Source organism: Lissotriton vulgaris, chromosome 9, assembly GCF_964263255.1.
Source record: "Lissotriton vulgaris chromosome 9, aLisVul1.2, whole genome shotgun sequence".
Classification (NCBI taxonomy): Eukaryota; Metazoa; Chordata; class Amphibia; order Caudata; family Salamandridae; genus Lissotriton; species Lissotriton vulgaris.
The window spans coordinates 692,237,815-692,256,299 of record NC_141697.1 but is presented as its reverse complement, the minus strand read 5'-3'; the positions used below and the strand labels follow the sequence as shown (position 1 = coordinate 692,256,299).

Sequence of the window (18,485 nt, the reverse complement as noted above, 5' to 3'; positions counted from 1 at the left end):
ACCATCAGACGAGGTTTAAATGAATATGAAGAGATTAGCAAGCAGGTAGCAGTGCCGAACAATGGGTAACGCCACATGTATCATGCGACCCCAGTGGCCCATCATCACTTGCTCCTAATCTGGCCTCTATGCATATGATACCCCTTCTATTGCATAAGCTGCCGCCCCGCTAATTGTCCAAGAGGCGTTGGCAGTCTCAAATGTGCTCACAAATGTTACTTCCTTGTCTGCATAAGCGGCCACCCCGCTAATAGTCCAAGAGGCGATGGCTGTCTTAAATGTGCTCACAAATGTCACCACATTTACACCTTTGCAACCTTTAACTGTAATGTATGTAATTACCTGATTTTCTGTAACCTGCTAATTGTTATCTAGGCGGCAATTTTTCTAAATTGCTAAATTGTAAAATACACAGGCACGCTTCTGTAATTTAATGTTAAATCCATGTTGTATGTTTTTGTGCTTATAATTGTTTTACTGGGGTTAGTAACAGTCACTTGACGCTGCCCCGTTAGCCTTAAAGAGCCCTAGTGACGTAATACATACAGTAGGGAGTCTTTCTTCACTTCACAGATGATGCGCACTATTTTAACGTCCTCGCGGCAGCTTGTTCTTCCTGCCGATTCCCCACCGCGCGATCCACTGACAGCGGTTATATTGATATTGAGGTAAGCGCTTCACCGACAGGCCCGCTGCTTCTCAAGTGTCTTTATATGGTTAACTGACACTCCGTTTCCCCCGCAGCAGCGGTATGTTATGTACAACGGAAAACGACCTGGGAAGACGATCTAGACACGCGCTACCCCTTACACACGGGTGACTCTCATGTCTATAGCTAACCTCCACGTCTGTAATGAGCCTCATTTTAATAGCATTCACGATTTTATTCCTGACTTCTCACCTTATCATTTTTAGATAAGGACTACGCTCCAGCACGAGCTTTTACCACACAAGGCCCCACTTAGAGGACCAGGCCACCCACTAACGTTCATGGGTAAGCCAATCTAGGAACTAGGATCACTAACCAACTCTGGTAGTTTTCTGCCTATGCAACTTCTGAACCCTGTATTAATTTACCCCCAGGTATGTGACCTTGTCACACCCACGGTACTATGGCTGCCCCCTTCGTCCTGAAGAAGACCCGCAGGCTGAGGCCCCTACTCACCCCTGACCCCTTAGTCGGGTCGAAACATCGACACCTTTCAAATTGCAAATTGGACCACCCTCTACCTAATCTCATTATACATGTTACCTTGGAATTCATGTTTCGGACTGTATAAATGAAAATGAATAACACCAAATTATCAATACAGCAAGGAGTGGCCGTTTGCCCACAGTGCTGGAATTCTTAAACCAGCCTTTTCAAACTTATCTCAAATTTGATTTTTATTACACTTCTGTGTCTCAAGCTCTGCTAGCTTTTCACCCCTTCCTTACTCACTGCACATTCCTTCTTTGCACATTCTTAGAAGCACCACACTTCTTTGTACCAAAAATGTATGAGAAAAATGTATACAGTTGAGTTAAATGATGGAGTGATTCATTAAAACTCCTTCTGATCATCTATTGTTTTCTGTCAGGTTGTTGCATCTCTCTCCCCTTTTTTCCAGAGTAACTACTGAACGGATTGAGAGCACAGAGCCAAATAGTTTGAAGGCTCACTAAGTTGTACAAATATTGATAACAAGTATGCATTAATTTGAACTTTGATTGTTAGGTTTGGACCACTGTTTTTGATACTATACGTAACCCAGGTCGATGGCCATATTGGGTCACCCCATTTTTCATAATGGCTTTGTTGGTAACAGGCAGTTCATCTTTTACATTTTTGAAATGTTGATATTCTTTGTCATGTGTGAGGTCGAATGTGCTGTTTCCAAGATTGATGTACAAACATTTCTTTTAGCCTCAGCATGTCACTATCTTTGCTCTTTGCAGCAATGATTTGTTCAAATGAAATAGCAGTAGGTGTACATGACTTTACGATGAAGTAAATGAAGGCTTCAGATGTTTTTAAGGGCTACCAGGGAATTGTGTCGGCACTTGTGAAAATTAGTCAACAGGGTTTTGATCTTTCACTGGTTGGTGCACAATTGTCTTGTCATATTCCTGTAGTCATTAAGCCAAATGTTCAATTCTAAGGCATCTTGGCTTTTGGGTTGCCAAAGATGGTAAGCAATGCTTGATGATCCGTTACAAGAGTGAAAGATTTTCCATATAGGAATGCATGCAAATGTTCACAAGCCCACAACACTGCTAATCTTTCTTTCTCTGGTTGCGTTCAGTTTGTGACAAACTTCTCCTTGTATATGCTGCAAAATGCCAAGCATTTGGGTGTCCACTGTGCAAGGATCACGTCCAACCTGACTGTGCTGCCGTCAACAACAACCTCTGTATAAAGCTTCCGATCAAAGTAGGCCATTTCAGTGGCATTCTCAGTTGCATGCTTGATTTTCTTAAAGCTTAGTTCACATTTGTACGACCAATAAAATAAAACATTTCTTTTTGTTAAGCCTCTTAATGGAGCCCTTACTGTGGCAACGTCACATGTGTATCGGGAACAGTAATTGGCCATGCCAAGGAAGGACCGTAACATGGTAACATCGTGTGGGGCACTGGTGACTGACAAAGCTTGTACTTTAGCTGGATACTGTGTCATGACCCCATCAGAAAAGATATGGCCAAAGAATTTAACTTTTGTTTTGTGGGCCGCTAACAGCTAAACCTGCGTCAGCAAGTAAATGACACACTTGCGTAAGAGCTTTTCTAGGCAGCACTGAAATCATCACTGTAATTGAAAGCATTCAAGAAAGACCGTATGAAACGTCGAACAACATCTTGCAAAAGTTCAGCTGCTGATGACACACCAAAACATATTCATGTAAATTTCAACAAACCAATATGGGTTGGAAAGGTGGTGAATTGAACTGGATGATCCTATCACTCTGTTTGAACCACAGTTGTGGCTCCCCGCTGGCCTACTCCTAGCCCTCTTAAGAGTCTTCAGGGTCATACTGATCGATGTGGTCAACCCCCTGGTCTGGTGGCTGATAGCGGCCGGGCCAGGGGTCGAGAGAAAAGCCCACACCAACCAAAGGAATGCATGTTCATCATAGTGTTGTCCCTCTCCCCTGATCGGGAAGAGTCTTAGTACCCCGACCCACCCGGTCTGTGTGGAGTAGTCGCCGACCTAGCCCGTCTCTGATGGCATTTGGCCTTGGACAGCAGAGCCCACCACAAGATGTCCAACTCGGGTATGCCTCGACGTTGGCCCTTTTATTTAGCTGTGGTATCTCCGTGTGCCCATCGCCATGCCTCCTCTGGAGCATCTAAAAAGTGTGGCCTTCCCTGGTAGATGATTGTTAGTCAAGCTGGGTACAGGAGCGTGTATTTATTTTGCATCGCTGTCAACTTCTGCTTCACCTCAGTGAAGATTGACCTTTGCTACTGCTCCTGCAATGTGTAGTCTACTAAAAGCATCCCTTTGTTTTAGATTTTATCAGCAAAGTTTGTTAGCAACAGGGACCTGCAAAGGATAGCCTCCCTGTCAACATAGTTGAGGCGCAAAATAATCAGCCGGGGGCGGGAGGGGCCTCGTGGCGGCCGGGTGGCCAAGGATCTCTGTGCCCCTTCAATGACAAAACAGGGAGGAAAGACCTGCTCCGGTTTCCCGGCGCAAAAAGAGTGGGGAAATACTGTTACAGCCGGGCAATCTCCAGTCCCTTGGGACTCTCCACTAGCTGGACATTGTTCGGCTAGGAGCAGCCCTCAGCATCCTCCATGCATCTCTCCAATACCAGCTCCACTGAACGCAGTTTTGGAGGGTTCTCTTTGAGGGATCTTAGTTCATCTTCTGCTGAGGATACCATGCTCCCACCCTGACGCGGCTGGTACAGGTAAGAGCGGTGGGGCGAGGTAGGGGAAATTTGACAGATGAGTGGATATTCATTTAATTTTCCATATCCCAGTCTGTCGACTCCCCGGCTTCACCGCTCTTACCTGGACCGGGCGTGCCTGCTTCCATCTCTGTCCTGCGATCAGTTGCCTTCTGGGGGTCATGACAGAGGACAGATATCTCTGTCCCAACTCCATCAATGGGTCTTTTCTAAAGCCAGCCAGGATTCTTTTATGGCCTGTAGTATGACTTTGGCTGGATGTATGTCTTGTCTAGACTGTATGTCCAGAGATACTCCTGCTGAGGATGCCTGTTTGGTGCATTTGTCTGGAGTCCCCAGTGAGGGCTTTTCCGCCAATCCTCTCTCTGTGCATGGGCTCCACTGTCCATCATCCTATCTCTGTTTTGTGTTTTTGGGGTTCAGGGTTGAAGGCACTACAGGTCTCAATGCACCTACCTTGAGCTGCGCTTGAGGTTCCATTCAGTCGGCACCGGCGTTTGGGGGGGGTTCTGTTTCAGAAGCCCGGTGCCACAGAGGGGGGGGCACGTCAACTCCCGGATCTGGTGGATGCACACCCCACCCCACTCACCTTTAGAAGTTCCCCACAACAGCTCCATGAAGGGTCCACCGAGGAGGCCAGCTGTTTCCTAAGGCCACCGGGGTCTCTCCCTCAGATTCCCCACCCGGCTAGCTTCACCTTTGCAGCTCTTGAGGGGCAAATGCAGCTGCTGGCCCATTGGGGCCTGCAGCCGTCCTCTTAATCCGTAGTGTCTCCTCCTTGCAGCAGGTCTCTCATTGAGGACCAGGTCTCTTGTCCTCTTTTGCTCTCCTGTCCCCCGGTCAGGCGGGTTGTGTTGGGGCCAGGTCTCACCAGACCAGACCCCCCAGTGTATTCTGTTCCAGTGATGTGTAGGATTGAGGCTCCAGAAGCCACGGGCTCCCTAGATCCCCAGATGGTGCCCTGTAGGTCCACTGAGCACACGTCTGCTCCTCTGATGCCACCTCTCGCCCTCAAGCATGCTGCACCTCCAACAACTGGCAGAAGGGGGAAGTCACCAGCGCGCAATGGCGAGCCCTGAGGGCGCAGCCCGATCTCTCTGCACCCTAGGCCTTGGCCACCCCTGGCGTCAGTGGTTGGGCTGGTGCAGTATTTATCGCCCTCTCTCCAACGGCAGCCAGAGAGAACCCATAAGGGCAGGAGGGGATACCCTGGGGGCCAAAGCTGTGCATTTGTGCGGGTTTCCCCCATAGCCATATAAGAGACTGCCAGTCAGGTTGATCCTAATTTCTAGTATGCTGGGCAGAATCGTCTTTCCCAGCCTAATATTGTGAAAATATGCTAGGAAGAGGCTAGACTACATTAGCTTCTTCGCCTAGAAAAGTCTTATTTTACAGTATGCTTCTGGTTGCATACATTTGATTTTCTTTAATCACTTTTCCTGTAATTTTGGATTTCACAGGGGAGTGGGGGCTTAGGAAAGTATTTCCTCCAGTCAGAAGTCTTTCTCATTTATGGGAATGGATTGTGGGCATCTAAACTGGTGGTCCTTCTATTGAACCAATACACAAGGCTTATTTACAGCAACTTTCTTGAAAAGCTTTTTAGTACCTTGGCAGCTTTCTTTTTTAGTGGGTATTACATTGGTCAGAAGAGTGAGGTTCAAGCTGTCTGTAAAGATGAACTGTACACATTTATTTCATTGTAACAAAGTGGCATTCGATCTTCTTTTCTTCCAAACGTATCCATTTTTCACATTATTCTATTTCCTTTGACTAATTTCTTCGCAAATCCAACAACCCCAGCAGAGAGGTCATACATACTCTCCAGTTAAGGAGGATTTATTTTTATTAATTGAATAGAACGTTATAGATTTGTTAGGACAATCAACCTTTTGTCATCTGTGGTGTGATAGTACCGGTGTAGCTTCCTCTAAACAAAATTTTGCAAGTGGATAGTTTCCTGCATTTTTGCTTTTTATGGAAATACTAATAGATACTTACTTACCTTGTAAGCTTAGGGGTCATTCCACAAGAGGTCAATCAACCTTTTGTCATCTGTGGTGTGGTTCTTAAAGGAGCCGGAACACCATTTCCTGGCTTCATTCCGTTTATGTTTTTTAAACTATTTAAGTAGTTTTCTACAGCCACATGTACTGTTTACTTAGGGCCCAAGTACGATGTTGTTAGGAAAGCATTCCCACCGAATCGGTTCTGGAATGCTTTCCGAAATACTCGGATCAGGGGAGTCCGACCGAGCGATTTGGATGCATACAGATATGATTTGGTCGGACTCCCATTAACTTCAATGGGAGCTTATGTTCTTAACGTAAACACAGGCTTCCATTGAAAAAAGGGGTGGTTGGGGAAAGTCATGCACCCTGTGGCGGGCATCCCATGGTGCCTGCCACTCTGTCATGCAAGGGTATGGGAAACCCATGGGTTCCCCCACCAACCCAATTTGGAGGGCGCCGGATGAAGGGGTTTCCGCTATGCAAGTTCAGAGAGTATTTCCATGGTAAAGAACAAGGATTTCAAATAAGTAACTTTTCTTTCTTCTTTACATTTGACGTTAGATTTTCAAGGACACTTGTTAATAAATGTGTCTTTGAAAAGTTGTTGAACACCTATTGAGGAATTCTAAGTTTACGTATTTGGGGTAGAGAGATCACCCTTTATGAAGAACTGTTTTCACAGGTATATAAATTGTTCTTCCATATTTCTTTATTTGATTTGGATCCATTTTCCATCAATTTAGCTGTGTTTAAATGTAAAACTATTGTGTATAAAACATAAATGGTTTCATTACAGGTGTATCCTTAATTTGTTCTCCTGGGAAAAGGGGCTGGAATGGCAGCTGTTGGCTCAGCAGAGACCTAGGCTTGAGCCCTTCACTGTTTACATCTCCTGGACGTCTACTTCCAGGGCAGGCTCTAATGGAAGGAACTGAGAACCTATCACAAGGTAAGAAGAGCACTTTCTACAATAAGTCCGCCAGAGAGATACATAGATTTACACCATGTATTCGAAAATTGTAATCGGAGTTTCATATATGAAGCGTACGCTGTCTGTTTTTCTATGACAAATATTAGCACTGCAAATAGTCTAAGGGATTATAGAACAGTAAATGCCCACTTTATGCAAATAAAAGGATTTTGAAGATAGAGTTTATTGTTGGGTTGTGTGCTCTTCTGGTATTGTGTTGCCATGCTGCATGTAAGAAAGTTCCTCCTTTGACATGGGTAGCACCCACTTTTTGAAGCATGATGTGATTTCTAATATAAGTGCACTGGGTCCCTGCTAACCAGGATTCCAGTGCCAGATCTGTTTCCTAAAACTGTACCATGATTGACACCTCTTCAGCACCCTCTGTGATTCCCTATTAAATGGTAACCTGGTACCTAGGACAAGGGTACTGAAGAGGGCTGAAGCACAAATTGTGCCATGCTATGGACTCCTCACCAAGGCCCTGTAACCTGCCATTGCAGGCTGCATGTCTTGGTGCAGAGAACACAGAAGAGTAGACATGGCACACAGCCCTGTGTTCCATGCCCTCATACACTGCATGGTGTATAGGCACGTCAGCCCCACTGCAGGTCTTACAGGCCTAAGTCAGGGTGCACTATATCCCATGTGTGGAAATATCTTCATGAGCAGGTATGACCCTACATTTTCTAAGTCCATTTATGGATACTGTCAGTGCACAGGGAAGCAATAGAGAGTACATGGGCTGGATACTCCTCATTTCGAGTTTCCTAGTATATGATTGCTTCACTGTACCACTCATCTCGTCTTAGTAAATCCTCACTGATGCCAGGGTTGAATTTTATAAATAAATGCACACAGAAGACCCTTTTAGAGGTATCCTGAAAACTACCAAGCACCAATGTGGTTTCTGACTAGTCTTAGCCAGCCTGCCACCACCAGACATGTTTCTGACCTCATGGAGTGAGAGCCAGCACTCTCAGAGGCTAGGAACAAATCCTGCTCTGGGCGGAGGTGCTTCACACCTCGCCCAGGCTGGGAGGGCCTGCCTGATCGGGGAGCTTCAAAGGCGATGCTGCCTTTGAAAAGCAATCCAGGCGTCTTCAGATAGTGGAGAATGCCAACCCCCATTTTCTTCTCCCCTATAGGCCGGAGGACAGGCGGGAATATAAGTTAGATTAGGAGGTGTGCCCACATTCTGCCAGCACCACCCCTAAGGTGGGCCAGGCGATGTGGAAACTACTTTTTCAATTCCTCCATCTTGAAAGGTATGATATTACCTATCACGGCTAGGGTAGTGCCCATTCCCACAGGAAGTGGTCACTTAGAGGGTGTAGACACCCTAAAGTTAGGTAGCAAATTGGCCACTGCCTGTCACCTCATTTAACACCCCTAAATTCAGTATTTTTTTATGCCAGCCCGAACCCTAATTTGATGGAGCTAAGTAGAGCAACAGACAAAGAAAAGCTGCTGACCCGAGAACTGAAGAATTGCTGCAGAAAACTATCAGCAAACCGTACCTGCTGCTTCCAGGACTCAACAGTCGTGGTGTGTTTTCTCGTCCTGTAACTTTGAGGCCTTCAAGAACCCCAGGGACACCTCCATCCTTCTACCACTTGCAAAGAACCACCCTTGGAGTAGAGAAGCAACTACCCTGTAGACACTGAACGGCAAAGTCTGGTTGATCTGATGCTCCCTAGTGACTCCGGTCACAACACAAAGGCCAGAAAAAAAATTACATCAGTTCTGGAGAGTCAGATCTGTCCCCCCACCAAGTGAGAAGACACCAGGACCTCCCAGAGACGTGCCAAAACCCAGGGTATCTGACCCCCTACACAGAAGACCGAGAAGAAAGAGTCCAATTAGGACTGCAACTACCCATGACGCAGATTTCCATTGAGGGACTTCGAGGCCCCGGAGACCCACTCTGTGAGTGGCCCAGCTGCCCCGGAATCATCCCTGCAACCTCTCCACCTCTGACCACTTTGGACCATCTCAATGCACAACATTGGCTGCCCTATATGCTCTACACCTAGCCCGCCCGGCCTGAGTAACGATGAACCAGCTGTGCTACATTGGTCCTGAGGCCCTTGCATCTGCTTCTTCGAGTTGGACCCCCAGACTTGCCATCAAGTACCTCTGTGCAGTGTGTTTTCAGGTGGCCCCCTTCTTCGCAGTGCACCGGCTACCCAACGACCTCAGGACCATGCTCCCTTCAGAATCCGGGGCGCTCCCGATCTTCCGCTGCTGGAACATTCAACCTGGCCCTGCCTCTTACCTACATCCAGAAGGTGAACCTCAAGTACCCACTGTGTGATTTTACATGCTTTTTCCTAATCTCTCCCATTGACTTATATTGTACCTCATTGCACACAACAGTCATTTATTTAGAAAAATAGTAACTTAAACAGTACCTTAGAACGAAGTTCTTGGTCTGAAATAATATATAACAAGCATCGCTTATGCAGGAGCTATTGGCTTTGCCAGTATGTTTTAGCACTTATTTACACCAGGGTGGCTGCTGTTCAGCATGGCTAAGTAAGTGGGGTTAAGGAGAGTGGCTTGGAGTAGAGTGGAGTGCCGTAACTTGGAGAAGAGTGGAGTATTATGGAGTGGCATACAGTGGAGTGGAGTGTAATGGGTAGTGTACAGTGTTGTGAAGTATCTTGGAGGTAATAGAGTGTTGTAGAGTGGAAGGTCATAGAGTTGCGTGGCGCAGAGTGGAGCGCAGTGTCAGAGTTGAATAGAGCGTCGTACAGTGGAGTGGCACAGAGAGTCGTGGAGAAGCATAGAGGGTGTTGCTTAGAGTGGAGTAAAGTGCTGCAGAATAGTGGTGTACAGCGCAGTAGACTGTCAGAGTGGAGGAGTATGTCATAGAACAGAGTGGAGTAAAGTGGCATGGAGGAGTATAGAGGGAACTGCACAGAGCGTCGTAGAGTGGAGTAGTGTTGTAGAATGGCACAGAGCGGAACAGAGTGTCAGTGGAGTAGAGCAGAGTAGCCTAGTGAAGTGGCATAAAGTACCAAGGTGCAGGGCAGATTGCTGTAGAGTGCATTGGTTTTGAGTTAAGTGGTCTAGAAAGCATTGGCGTAGAGTTGAGTGGGGCACATTAGATTGCAGAGGTGTAGAGTAGAGTGGCATAGAGTAGAGTAGAGTAAAGGGGAGTGCTGCAGAGTATAGTGGTGCTGTGTAGTGTAATGGCGTAGATCAGAGTGCCACCGCATTGTTTGAATTGGCACAGTGTGGGTAGATTGGCATAAGGATCAGTAGCATAGAGTGCAGTGGTGTAGAGTAGATTGTTTCAGAGTAAGTAAAGTGGTGCGGAATAGACTCTAGTGGTGCAGAGTAGAGTGCAGTGGCATAGAGTGGCGCAGCGTTGATTGCAGTGGCAAAGAGTTAAGTGATGCATAGTGGAGTACAGTGGCACAAAGTAGATTGTTTCAGAGTAGAGTGAAGTAGTTAGGGTAGAGGGGAGCGGCATAGAGTATAGGTGTAGAGTGCATTGCATCGAGTGCAGTATTGTGGAGTGGTGCAGAGTACGGCGAGGAAGAGGGAAACACCACTTACAACGCAACTTTTACAACGCACTACCTTTACAACAAAACTTTTACAACGCAACATCCATTACAACGCATGCCACTACAACGTAACCATTACAACGCATGTCACTACAGCGCATACCACTACAACGCATGTCATTACAACGCAGTCATTACAACGCATACCATTACAACGCATACCTACACTATCCAACACTTACCCTACTGTTGCACCCCCTGGAGTTAGAATAGTAATTTGTACCTCTACACTATCCAATAGTTACCCTACTGTTGCACCCCCTGGAGTTAGAATAGTAATTTGTACCCCTACACTATCCAACACTTACACTACTCTTGCACCCCCCTGGAGTTAGAATAGTCATTTTTACCCCTACACTATCCAATACTTACCATACATGCAATGTAATGGTATGTGTTGTAAATGTAGTATACCTTGTAGTGGAATGCGTTGTAAAGGTAGTTTCAAAGAATTTGTTGTAATGGCATGCGTTGTAATGGAATGCGTTGTAATGGATGTTGCGGTGTAAAAAATGTGTTGTAAAGGTATGCGTTGTAAAGACATACATCCCGAGGAAGAGTACAATGGTGCACAGTGGAGTGGGGTAGCGTGCACTAGCTTAGAGTGGTGCAGAGAAGAGAGTCGTAGAGTGAAGTGGCATAGAGTACAAAGCCAGAGTGCAGTAGATTATAATGGTGTAGAGTGCATTGGCTTAGAGTGCAGTGGCGCAGGGTAGAATGGCAGACATAGTAGAATATCATACAGTTCAATGGTGTAGAGCAGAATGGCACTGAGTACAATAGTGTAGAGTGCAGTGGCGTACAGTGGTGAAGAGTAACGCGACGTAGAGTGCAATGCTGTAGAGTGGCATAGTAGAGTATAATGGCATACAGCGCAGTGATGCAGAGTAGATTGGCATAGAGTGATGTGGTATAGAGTGTATTGGTTTTGAGTAAAGTGATGTAGAGTGCATTGTCTTAGAGTGCAGTGGCATGGTGTGGAGTGGCGTGGAGTGCAATGGAGTGGCGTAGACTGCAGTGCAGAGTAGATTGTTGTAGAGCAGAGTGAACTGGCGAAGAGTGCAGTGGTATAGAATAGAGTGTAGTAGAGTGCAGAGTAGATTAGAGTGGATTGGCGCAGCATTCAGTGGCAGAGAGTGCAGTATGACAGAGAGTGCAGCGTGGCAGAGAGTGCAGTGTGGCAGAGTATACTGTCGTAAAGTTCAGTGGAGTGCCGTAGAGAGCAGTGGCGCAGAGTACAATGTGAAAGAGAGCAGTGGTGTACATTACAGTGGTGCAGAATAGAATGGCATAGAGGGCAGTGACGTAGAGTGCAGTGGTGTAGAGTAGATTGACGTAGAGTGCATTGATTTAAAGTAAAGTGATGTAGAGTGCATTGGCATAGAGTGCAGTAGAGCATAGTGGAGTAGTGTGAGGTTGAGAGCATTAGCATAGGTGTAGAGAAGGGTGCCGTGGAGTGGAGTTGTGCAGAGTAGAGTGCAGTGGCGTGGGGTAGAGTACAGTCAGGTAACATGGAGTATGCATGATATGGTAGTGTGCTGCTAATACAGACAACAGATCTTCAATTGAAATGACCTTTACATTTACAATCACACACAGTTTTATTGATAAAAGTATATAGGACACAATTGATAATGTGTGGGAAAGTCATCTCCCAATGTATTGATTTGATGGTCAACACAGTTCATTCAGATACTTAAATTTTGTTGTGTGCAAGGAAAATAAATCTGTACAACCATCCTCAAGCAGATCCACACTAGCCAGCATGATTGTCACATAAATCGTCTCACGTTTAAATCAGAGAAAGAAAAATAAACACCAATCTCCCTGGAAGACACAGCCTAACATTTGACCTCTGTCTTTGATTGCAAAGCAAATGTGACAAGATAAGTATAAGATTTAAAAGCATGTTTACAGAAAGCAAGTTTGAGGAAGACAACAGTATGCAAGATTTTGGCAATGGAAGGGACGGACTTGACATCCTAAAACAAAGCCAGCAAACAGAAAATGTGAGTTTCAAAGCTAATGGTAAGCAATGGTTGGAATGCATTCCTGGATCAACTTTCTGAGTGCCCCCAATGTCTTTAACAAACCAGACAGCTGCGTTGTTTTGTAGGCTGAGAGGTAAAAAAAGTAGCTTATATGAATGTGAGCAGTGGAAGGATATATGTTATCCAGTCACAGGGACTGTAAAGACGCTATTTTCCAAGGGAATGACAAACACTAGAGGAAAAAAAGACATAAAGTGAGAAGCAAGCAAACAAGTGATTAGACAGGCAACCAATGATAAGCAATGGGCTGGCACAAAGTCCACAGGAAGTTTTTGATATGGTTCACAGAACGTCTTTTACGCACAGTAGGCAAGTTCTAAAAATAGCAGATCAATGTCAATGCCTAGGTCCTTGCATTGGGGGAATCGGACTATTGGGCTACTAAGGGTTTGGCGGGCTGAAGGGAGAGGGTGGGACGGCTTGCGTGTGAGTGAGTGCATAGTTGCAAAGATGAGAGCATGTGTGCATGTATGAAAAGATGAATGTGTGAAAAGATGGAGGCTTGCCTCTATCTCCCCATTTTGAAGGCAGAGAAAACAAATGCTTCCCCAGCTCCATAAAATAGAGAATTCCGGTGAGTGGCTGCATTGCCGTGGCTATGCTGGGATCAGGAAGGACCACATTTCAAGTCCCATAACATTATGCCAATTTGTTTTGAGTGAAAGTCTGCTGAATTGAGGAAAATATGGCCACAACACAATGGGGCCACAGACAGTGCAGGGACACACACTGGTGAATGTATTGATGCACCAGTGTCTATGACGATGCGCCAATGGATGCCTTAGAGTGGGAGAGTACATGGATGGCTAAATAGGTGTGGATGAGTGCCTGGGTGTGATTAGATTGATAAATGAAGGTGCAGATGTGGTGAGTATCAAGAGCTGGATGCCTAGGTCTATTCATGACCTTCTCTAAGTAGCTGCTTCTAGAAGCCACAATTTCACAGCTGTAATGTGCGTTACAGAATAATGTGTCCTGAAAAGTAGTAGCAGAAAATACACAAAAAAGCAAAAACAAATTCTAGGTGCTGGACCACTTTTTGTGTTAAATGTACAGGCTTGTAAATGCTGAACTGCAGCTATGTTATATAATTCGCCAGAGGGAAAGACAAATAGCACCTTTGGGCAAAATTTAAACTTTTTCCAGAAAAAAAGCTTTCTAGAACGCAGAGGAAGGATATTTCATTGCTGTCTGGTACTTCAATATGAAGTAACTAGCAAATAGAAAGTTAAAAGCAAATAAAGGCTTCAGTGTGAAAGTTAGATGAATGCGCTTCCTCCCAGACCAGACAAAAGAATAGCTAAGCCAGGGATGTTATTGAGAAAATGAGAAATAAAAAACACTGTTCTCCCTGACACTAATCTTGTCACTCATTGTCTTCCCAGAGTGTTTTACAAACATGTTTCCCATTTATTACGTTATTTCATCGTGAAATTGTAACATAGGAGGGTGGCTCACAGGGGAATCCAGGCTAAACAAAATCTGGTTGGAGTGGGACACCTGACTGTACAAGCAGCGTCCTTCAGAATCATAACAAGATGTCACATGAAGGAGTGATGAAGAGATGCTCTGTAAACAGCTAAAACCCGTTTGACATCCTCAATTAGAATATTCCACACATTCAGGGATGAACTAAGGGATTTTAAGAAAACCCTTTCACAATAAGCATAAAACCAGGTCACACCAATATGGACAAAGAGCTTCAGTTAATATGAAAAGAATCCCATATCATTTGAAAGTGGTCAGGGATCTAACCCATCTAACATGTCCTCAACAGCGTGAACGCACTATGAACAACTACAGAGGCATTGCCAGCCTCAAGGTCTACAGCAATCACAGGACCACAAACTCAGGATGGCTGCTAGAGGCTTAGAAGCGAATATTCTCCAGTATTTGGGGGTGTCTTTCTATAGATTCACATGCCTGAATCATTCTCAGTCGTCGGAGTGGGAGTCCCACGGTACATAAAAAAGCAATAATATACATCTAATAACCAAAAAATGTTGGTAATAACCAACCAGGAAGTAAAGTAGCCCTAAGCTACTAGAGAAAAACTTCCACTCTCATGACTATCCTAGTCATTTTGTATAGTCCAAACTGCAGCCAATCAGGCGACAGTACCCATCAAAATTTTCTCTCCTGAGGCTCAGGCTCTCAGATTGTCTACCGTACGTCGTGTGAAGGGAGTCTCCCTGAGCTCTGCTCAGTACTTCACTTTTCTGACTGGCTTTCTATCCTTTAGATGTCATCTACTAAAAAATCTCTCTTTGTCTGGACCCTTAACCCCCAGGTAGCGGTAATCTCTCATCAGAGGTACCAATATGTTACACAGAACCTAACAGGGAGCTCATGGGCAGAGAAGGTGCGAACACAGAACTCCAAGATGGCCGCAAGGCTGGAGCCGAAGTTCGCTGTCTAGTGTTTGGGTTTTGGTGACATCAGCCGAGCCCAGTTGAGGCGCGCGCTAGCTGAGCTATACGCACTTCACTAAAGTTCCGACCCGGTGAGGAGACAAATTCCTTGACGTCCGTGAGGAAAAAAGAAAAGCCTTAGTTATCAGCGCATGACTTCCGCGTTTTAGAATAAACGCGACGCGCTTAAAGAAAAGCTTCAGTTTTGTTAATGCAAGCGGTGGTGTTTAGAATAAACGCGTGCGTGGACCTTAGCCCGAATTCTTTTGCGAGAGCATTCCGGTATTGGGAGATTAGCCCCCAGTCATTTTCTCACTAAAGAAAAGCTCAGTTGAGAAAACCTGTGAACGGTAGCAATCACCTGTTTGAGACGAAGCAGCTGCATCTCGTCAGGAGGAAACCAACGTCAAAGCGAGTCTGCAGGAGACGCCCAGAAGTATCTGGAGGAGGAAGAGAAGACGATTAGTGAAAACTCAATTTATGTATATTATATATCCGATAGAAAGTAAAAGCAGCAGAACGATAAACTGTACTTACCTTGTATATAGTTAAAATTGAATAAAGCAGCCAAATAATTTACAGAACTGGAACCAGTCTCAGAACACCTAAAGAAGAAATAAGAAAAGTAATTAGTCAAGAATATTAAATAAGAAGACAAAGAAATGTACACAGAAAGAACAGAGTAGCAAGCAGTAAGTCAGAGTTTATAAGTATTAGATTAGATAAGGTTTAGTGAGGATTATCAAAACAATAACCACAGTCGTGTTAATTGTCATATTTACAGGAAAAATAAACTGCAGAGAAATAAGAGGCATCTAATATAGAGGAACAGAATGATAGAGAAGAAGTGAGTTAAAAAGAGAGAGTCAGAATAAAAGAGTATAGTAATAGAATAATAACAACACTAATAAAAGAAAACATTATTGTGCATTACAGGAAATGTCATTAAAAGAACTCTGTCACACAATGCCAAGAAAAGAAGCCTAGAAGAGAGGGCAAGACTCTTGGAAGTAATGGTAGGTGAGAGTCAGGAGTTAAGGGTGGAAAAAGGAAGTGTAGGGTTTTAGAGCCAAGGGTAACAGTGTTTCTTTTCTTCAGGGTCCAATGCTAGTGGCGGTCTGCAGGTCGGACTGACGAGTGGAACCAGCCAAGAAAGTCTCTTCTTGTTGTTTATTATTTTATCCAATTTCCCCCTTCCCCCCTGGGGTAATAAATTAGAGACTTGTGTACATATAAGCTCTGAGTTGTTGCCCGGGGCGGATTTGGGAGCAAGCATCTCTGTTCCTGTGCAGCTACGTAAGGAGTATCATTTTGGTATTCTGACAGAGTGAAGTGACCAAGTTGCACCTTGCACCCGAACAGAGACGGCAGAAGGAATTGACCTGAAAGGGTTAGGAGTAATCTTAGATACAATCTAGAAGGAGCTAAGTGCAGTTAGAGAGGAAAATCAAAACCTTAAGTTGGACATAGTGAATTCCAGAAAAGAAACGGCAGATTTAGTACAGAGATTTAGACAACCCTTTAGTTCAGGACAGGATGCTCAAAATCCCTTAGCTGAGAGTGCTAATAGAATGACCACTCAGGTGATCCATTCCTTGTCCCCGGTTATCCTTTTAGCAGCTCCAGAGCGATTTAGTGGGGATCCCCAAAAGGCGCAAATATTCATAACCCAATGCTCATTACACTACATGTGCCGTCCTTCAATTTTCCCTGATGCGCAATCCAAGGTCGCTTTCGCTTTGTCCTATCTGAGCGGAGATGCAGCGGCCTGGTCCTTGCCGCTCATAACCAGAAATGACCCGATCTTAAGGAATTATGAGGAATTTAAACAGGAATTTCTTCGGATCTTTGATAGGAGGAGAATGTCTCAAGTTGTCGACAACGAATTGCTGGACTTGAAGCAAGGGAATCGAGATCTGGTCTCGTACTTGGCACAATTTAACAAACTTGTGGTGGAAACGGATTGGCCAGTGAGCAAGCGAGTGGCAGTCTTCTACCCCGGGTTGAAAGACGAGTTAAAGGATGCCCTGGCTGGAATTCCTAGACCCACCGAAATTTCGGCATTGGTGGAACTTGTGTTAGAGATAGACTTTCGACAGGGAGAAAGGAAAGGTGAAAGAAGAAAGGAATTTAAGTCAACGGCTCAAAGATTTGACTGCGTCAGATCTGACGGACCATCGGGGGTAGAGCCTATGCAAATTGAAACAATACGTGGACCTCTGTCGTAAGAAGAGAAGGAGAAGAGACGAATTAGTAATTTGTGTATGTATTGTGGAGCTGGGGGTCATTTTGTCAGAAATTGCCCCAAGAAACCTAAGACAAGCTACAAGCCGAAGGAAAACTAATAGCACCACCTGTTGGAGGAGTTGAACAGGTGGGTGCGATTCTAGAGAAAACTCCCGATGAACATAGAGTGGCCAACACCCTACAGTCTGCGACTCCTCATTTGAGTTTATCAGTGGAAGTCAAGTTCAGACACTCAACCTTAACTGGAGTTTCAGTAATGATAGATTCCGGAGCCACAGGGAACTTTTGTGACCTGAAATTTGCAAGAAAAGTAGGAATACAAGCAATTATGAAGAACAAGAGTGAACCAGTAAGAGCAGTGGATGGAACAAACCTATCTTCGGGTCCAATAGTGAGCCATACAGAAGTCATTCATCTTGTTTCAAACAATGGGCACGAAGAAAATATCCAGTTTAACCTGATTGGCGCTCCCCAGTTTGAACTAATCCTTGGTCTGCCTTGGCTCACCTAGCGTAATCCGACAATCAATTGAAGTAACAGAACAATAAAGATGGATTCCAAGTATTGTATTGAAAACTGTTTTGGAAATAAAGAAAAAATACAAGAAGTCAACCTGGCTCACTCGTTGTGCCACAACGGAGGATCAATCAGGCACATGCATCAAGCGATTTTGGAATCGCAAACGGTGCGAATTGCAAAATTCGGCCGTTTGCGATTCCAAAATCACTTTTTGGGATGCATCATTCATTTCCCATTTCTCGCAAATTAAGAAATCGCAATTTTTTGCGATTTCTCAAATTGCGATAGCATTTAAGAAATCGCAAATTTTGCGATTTCTCAAATGCTATGCATGATTTATTTATTTTTGCAAATTCGCAATTTTAAAGGGAAAAATTACCATGAAGTACACCTTCATGGTAATTTGCGAAAAGTTTTAAAAATGCAAATAAATGCATTTTTGAAACTTACATTTTACACACACACATACCCTTGGGACATGTGTGTGAGTAAAATGTACTTACATGACATTCCAGTGGTGCAGGGGGGGTCCTTTGGACCCCCCCTGCGCTCTTGAAATTGCATTCGCATTTTGCGACTCCTTAATTGCAAATTCGCAAAATGAGAATGCCTTCCCATTGATTCCTATGGGCCTCTAGGCCCATAGGAATCAATGTAAAGCCTTTCCTTATTTGCGATTTGCAATTAAGGAATCGCAAATAAGGAAAATTAGCGAATCGCAAAAAAAGTGCGATTTTTTGATGCATAGGAATTTGCGATTCCTTAATTTTCGCAATTTATGAATCTCCCAATTCCTACAAT

The 18,485-nt window shown here is 44.7% G+C and overlaps 1 protein-coding gene across 1 annotated transcript in view; it reads left to right on the top strand.

The window, feature by feature from the left end:
• MEIOSIN (meiosis initiator) overlaps nucleotides 1-18,485 on the top strand; it is a 2,303,138-nt gene that overhangs the window by 1,372,772 nt on the left and 911,881 nt on the right. The window contains exon 8 of the mRNA XM_086938419.1: nucleotides 6,705-6,857. Within this exon, the coding sequence (XP_086794545.1) occupies nucleotides 6,705-6,857 (153 nt within the window). The remainder of the gene's footprint in view (nucleotides 1-6,704; nucleotides 6,858-18,485) is intronic.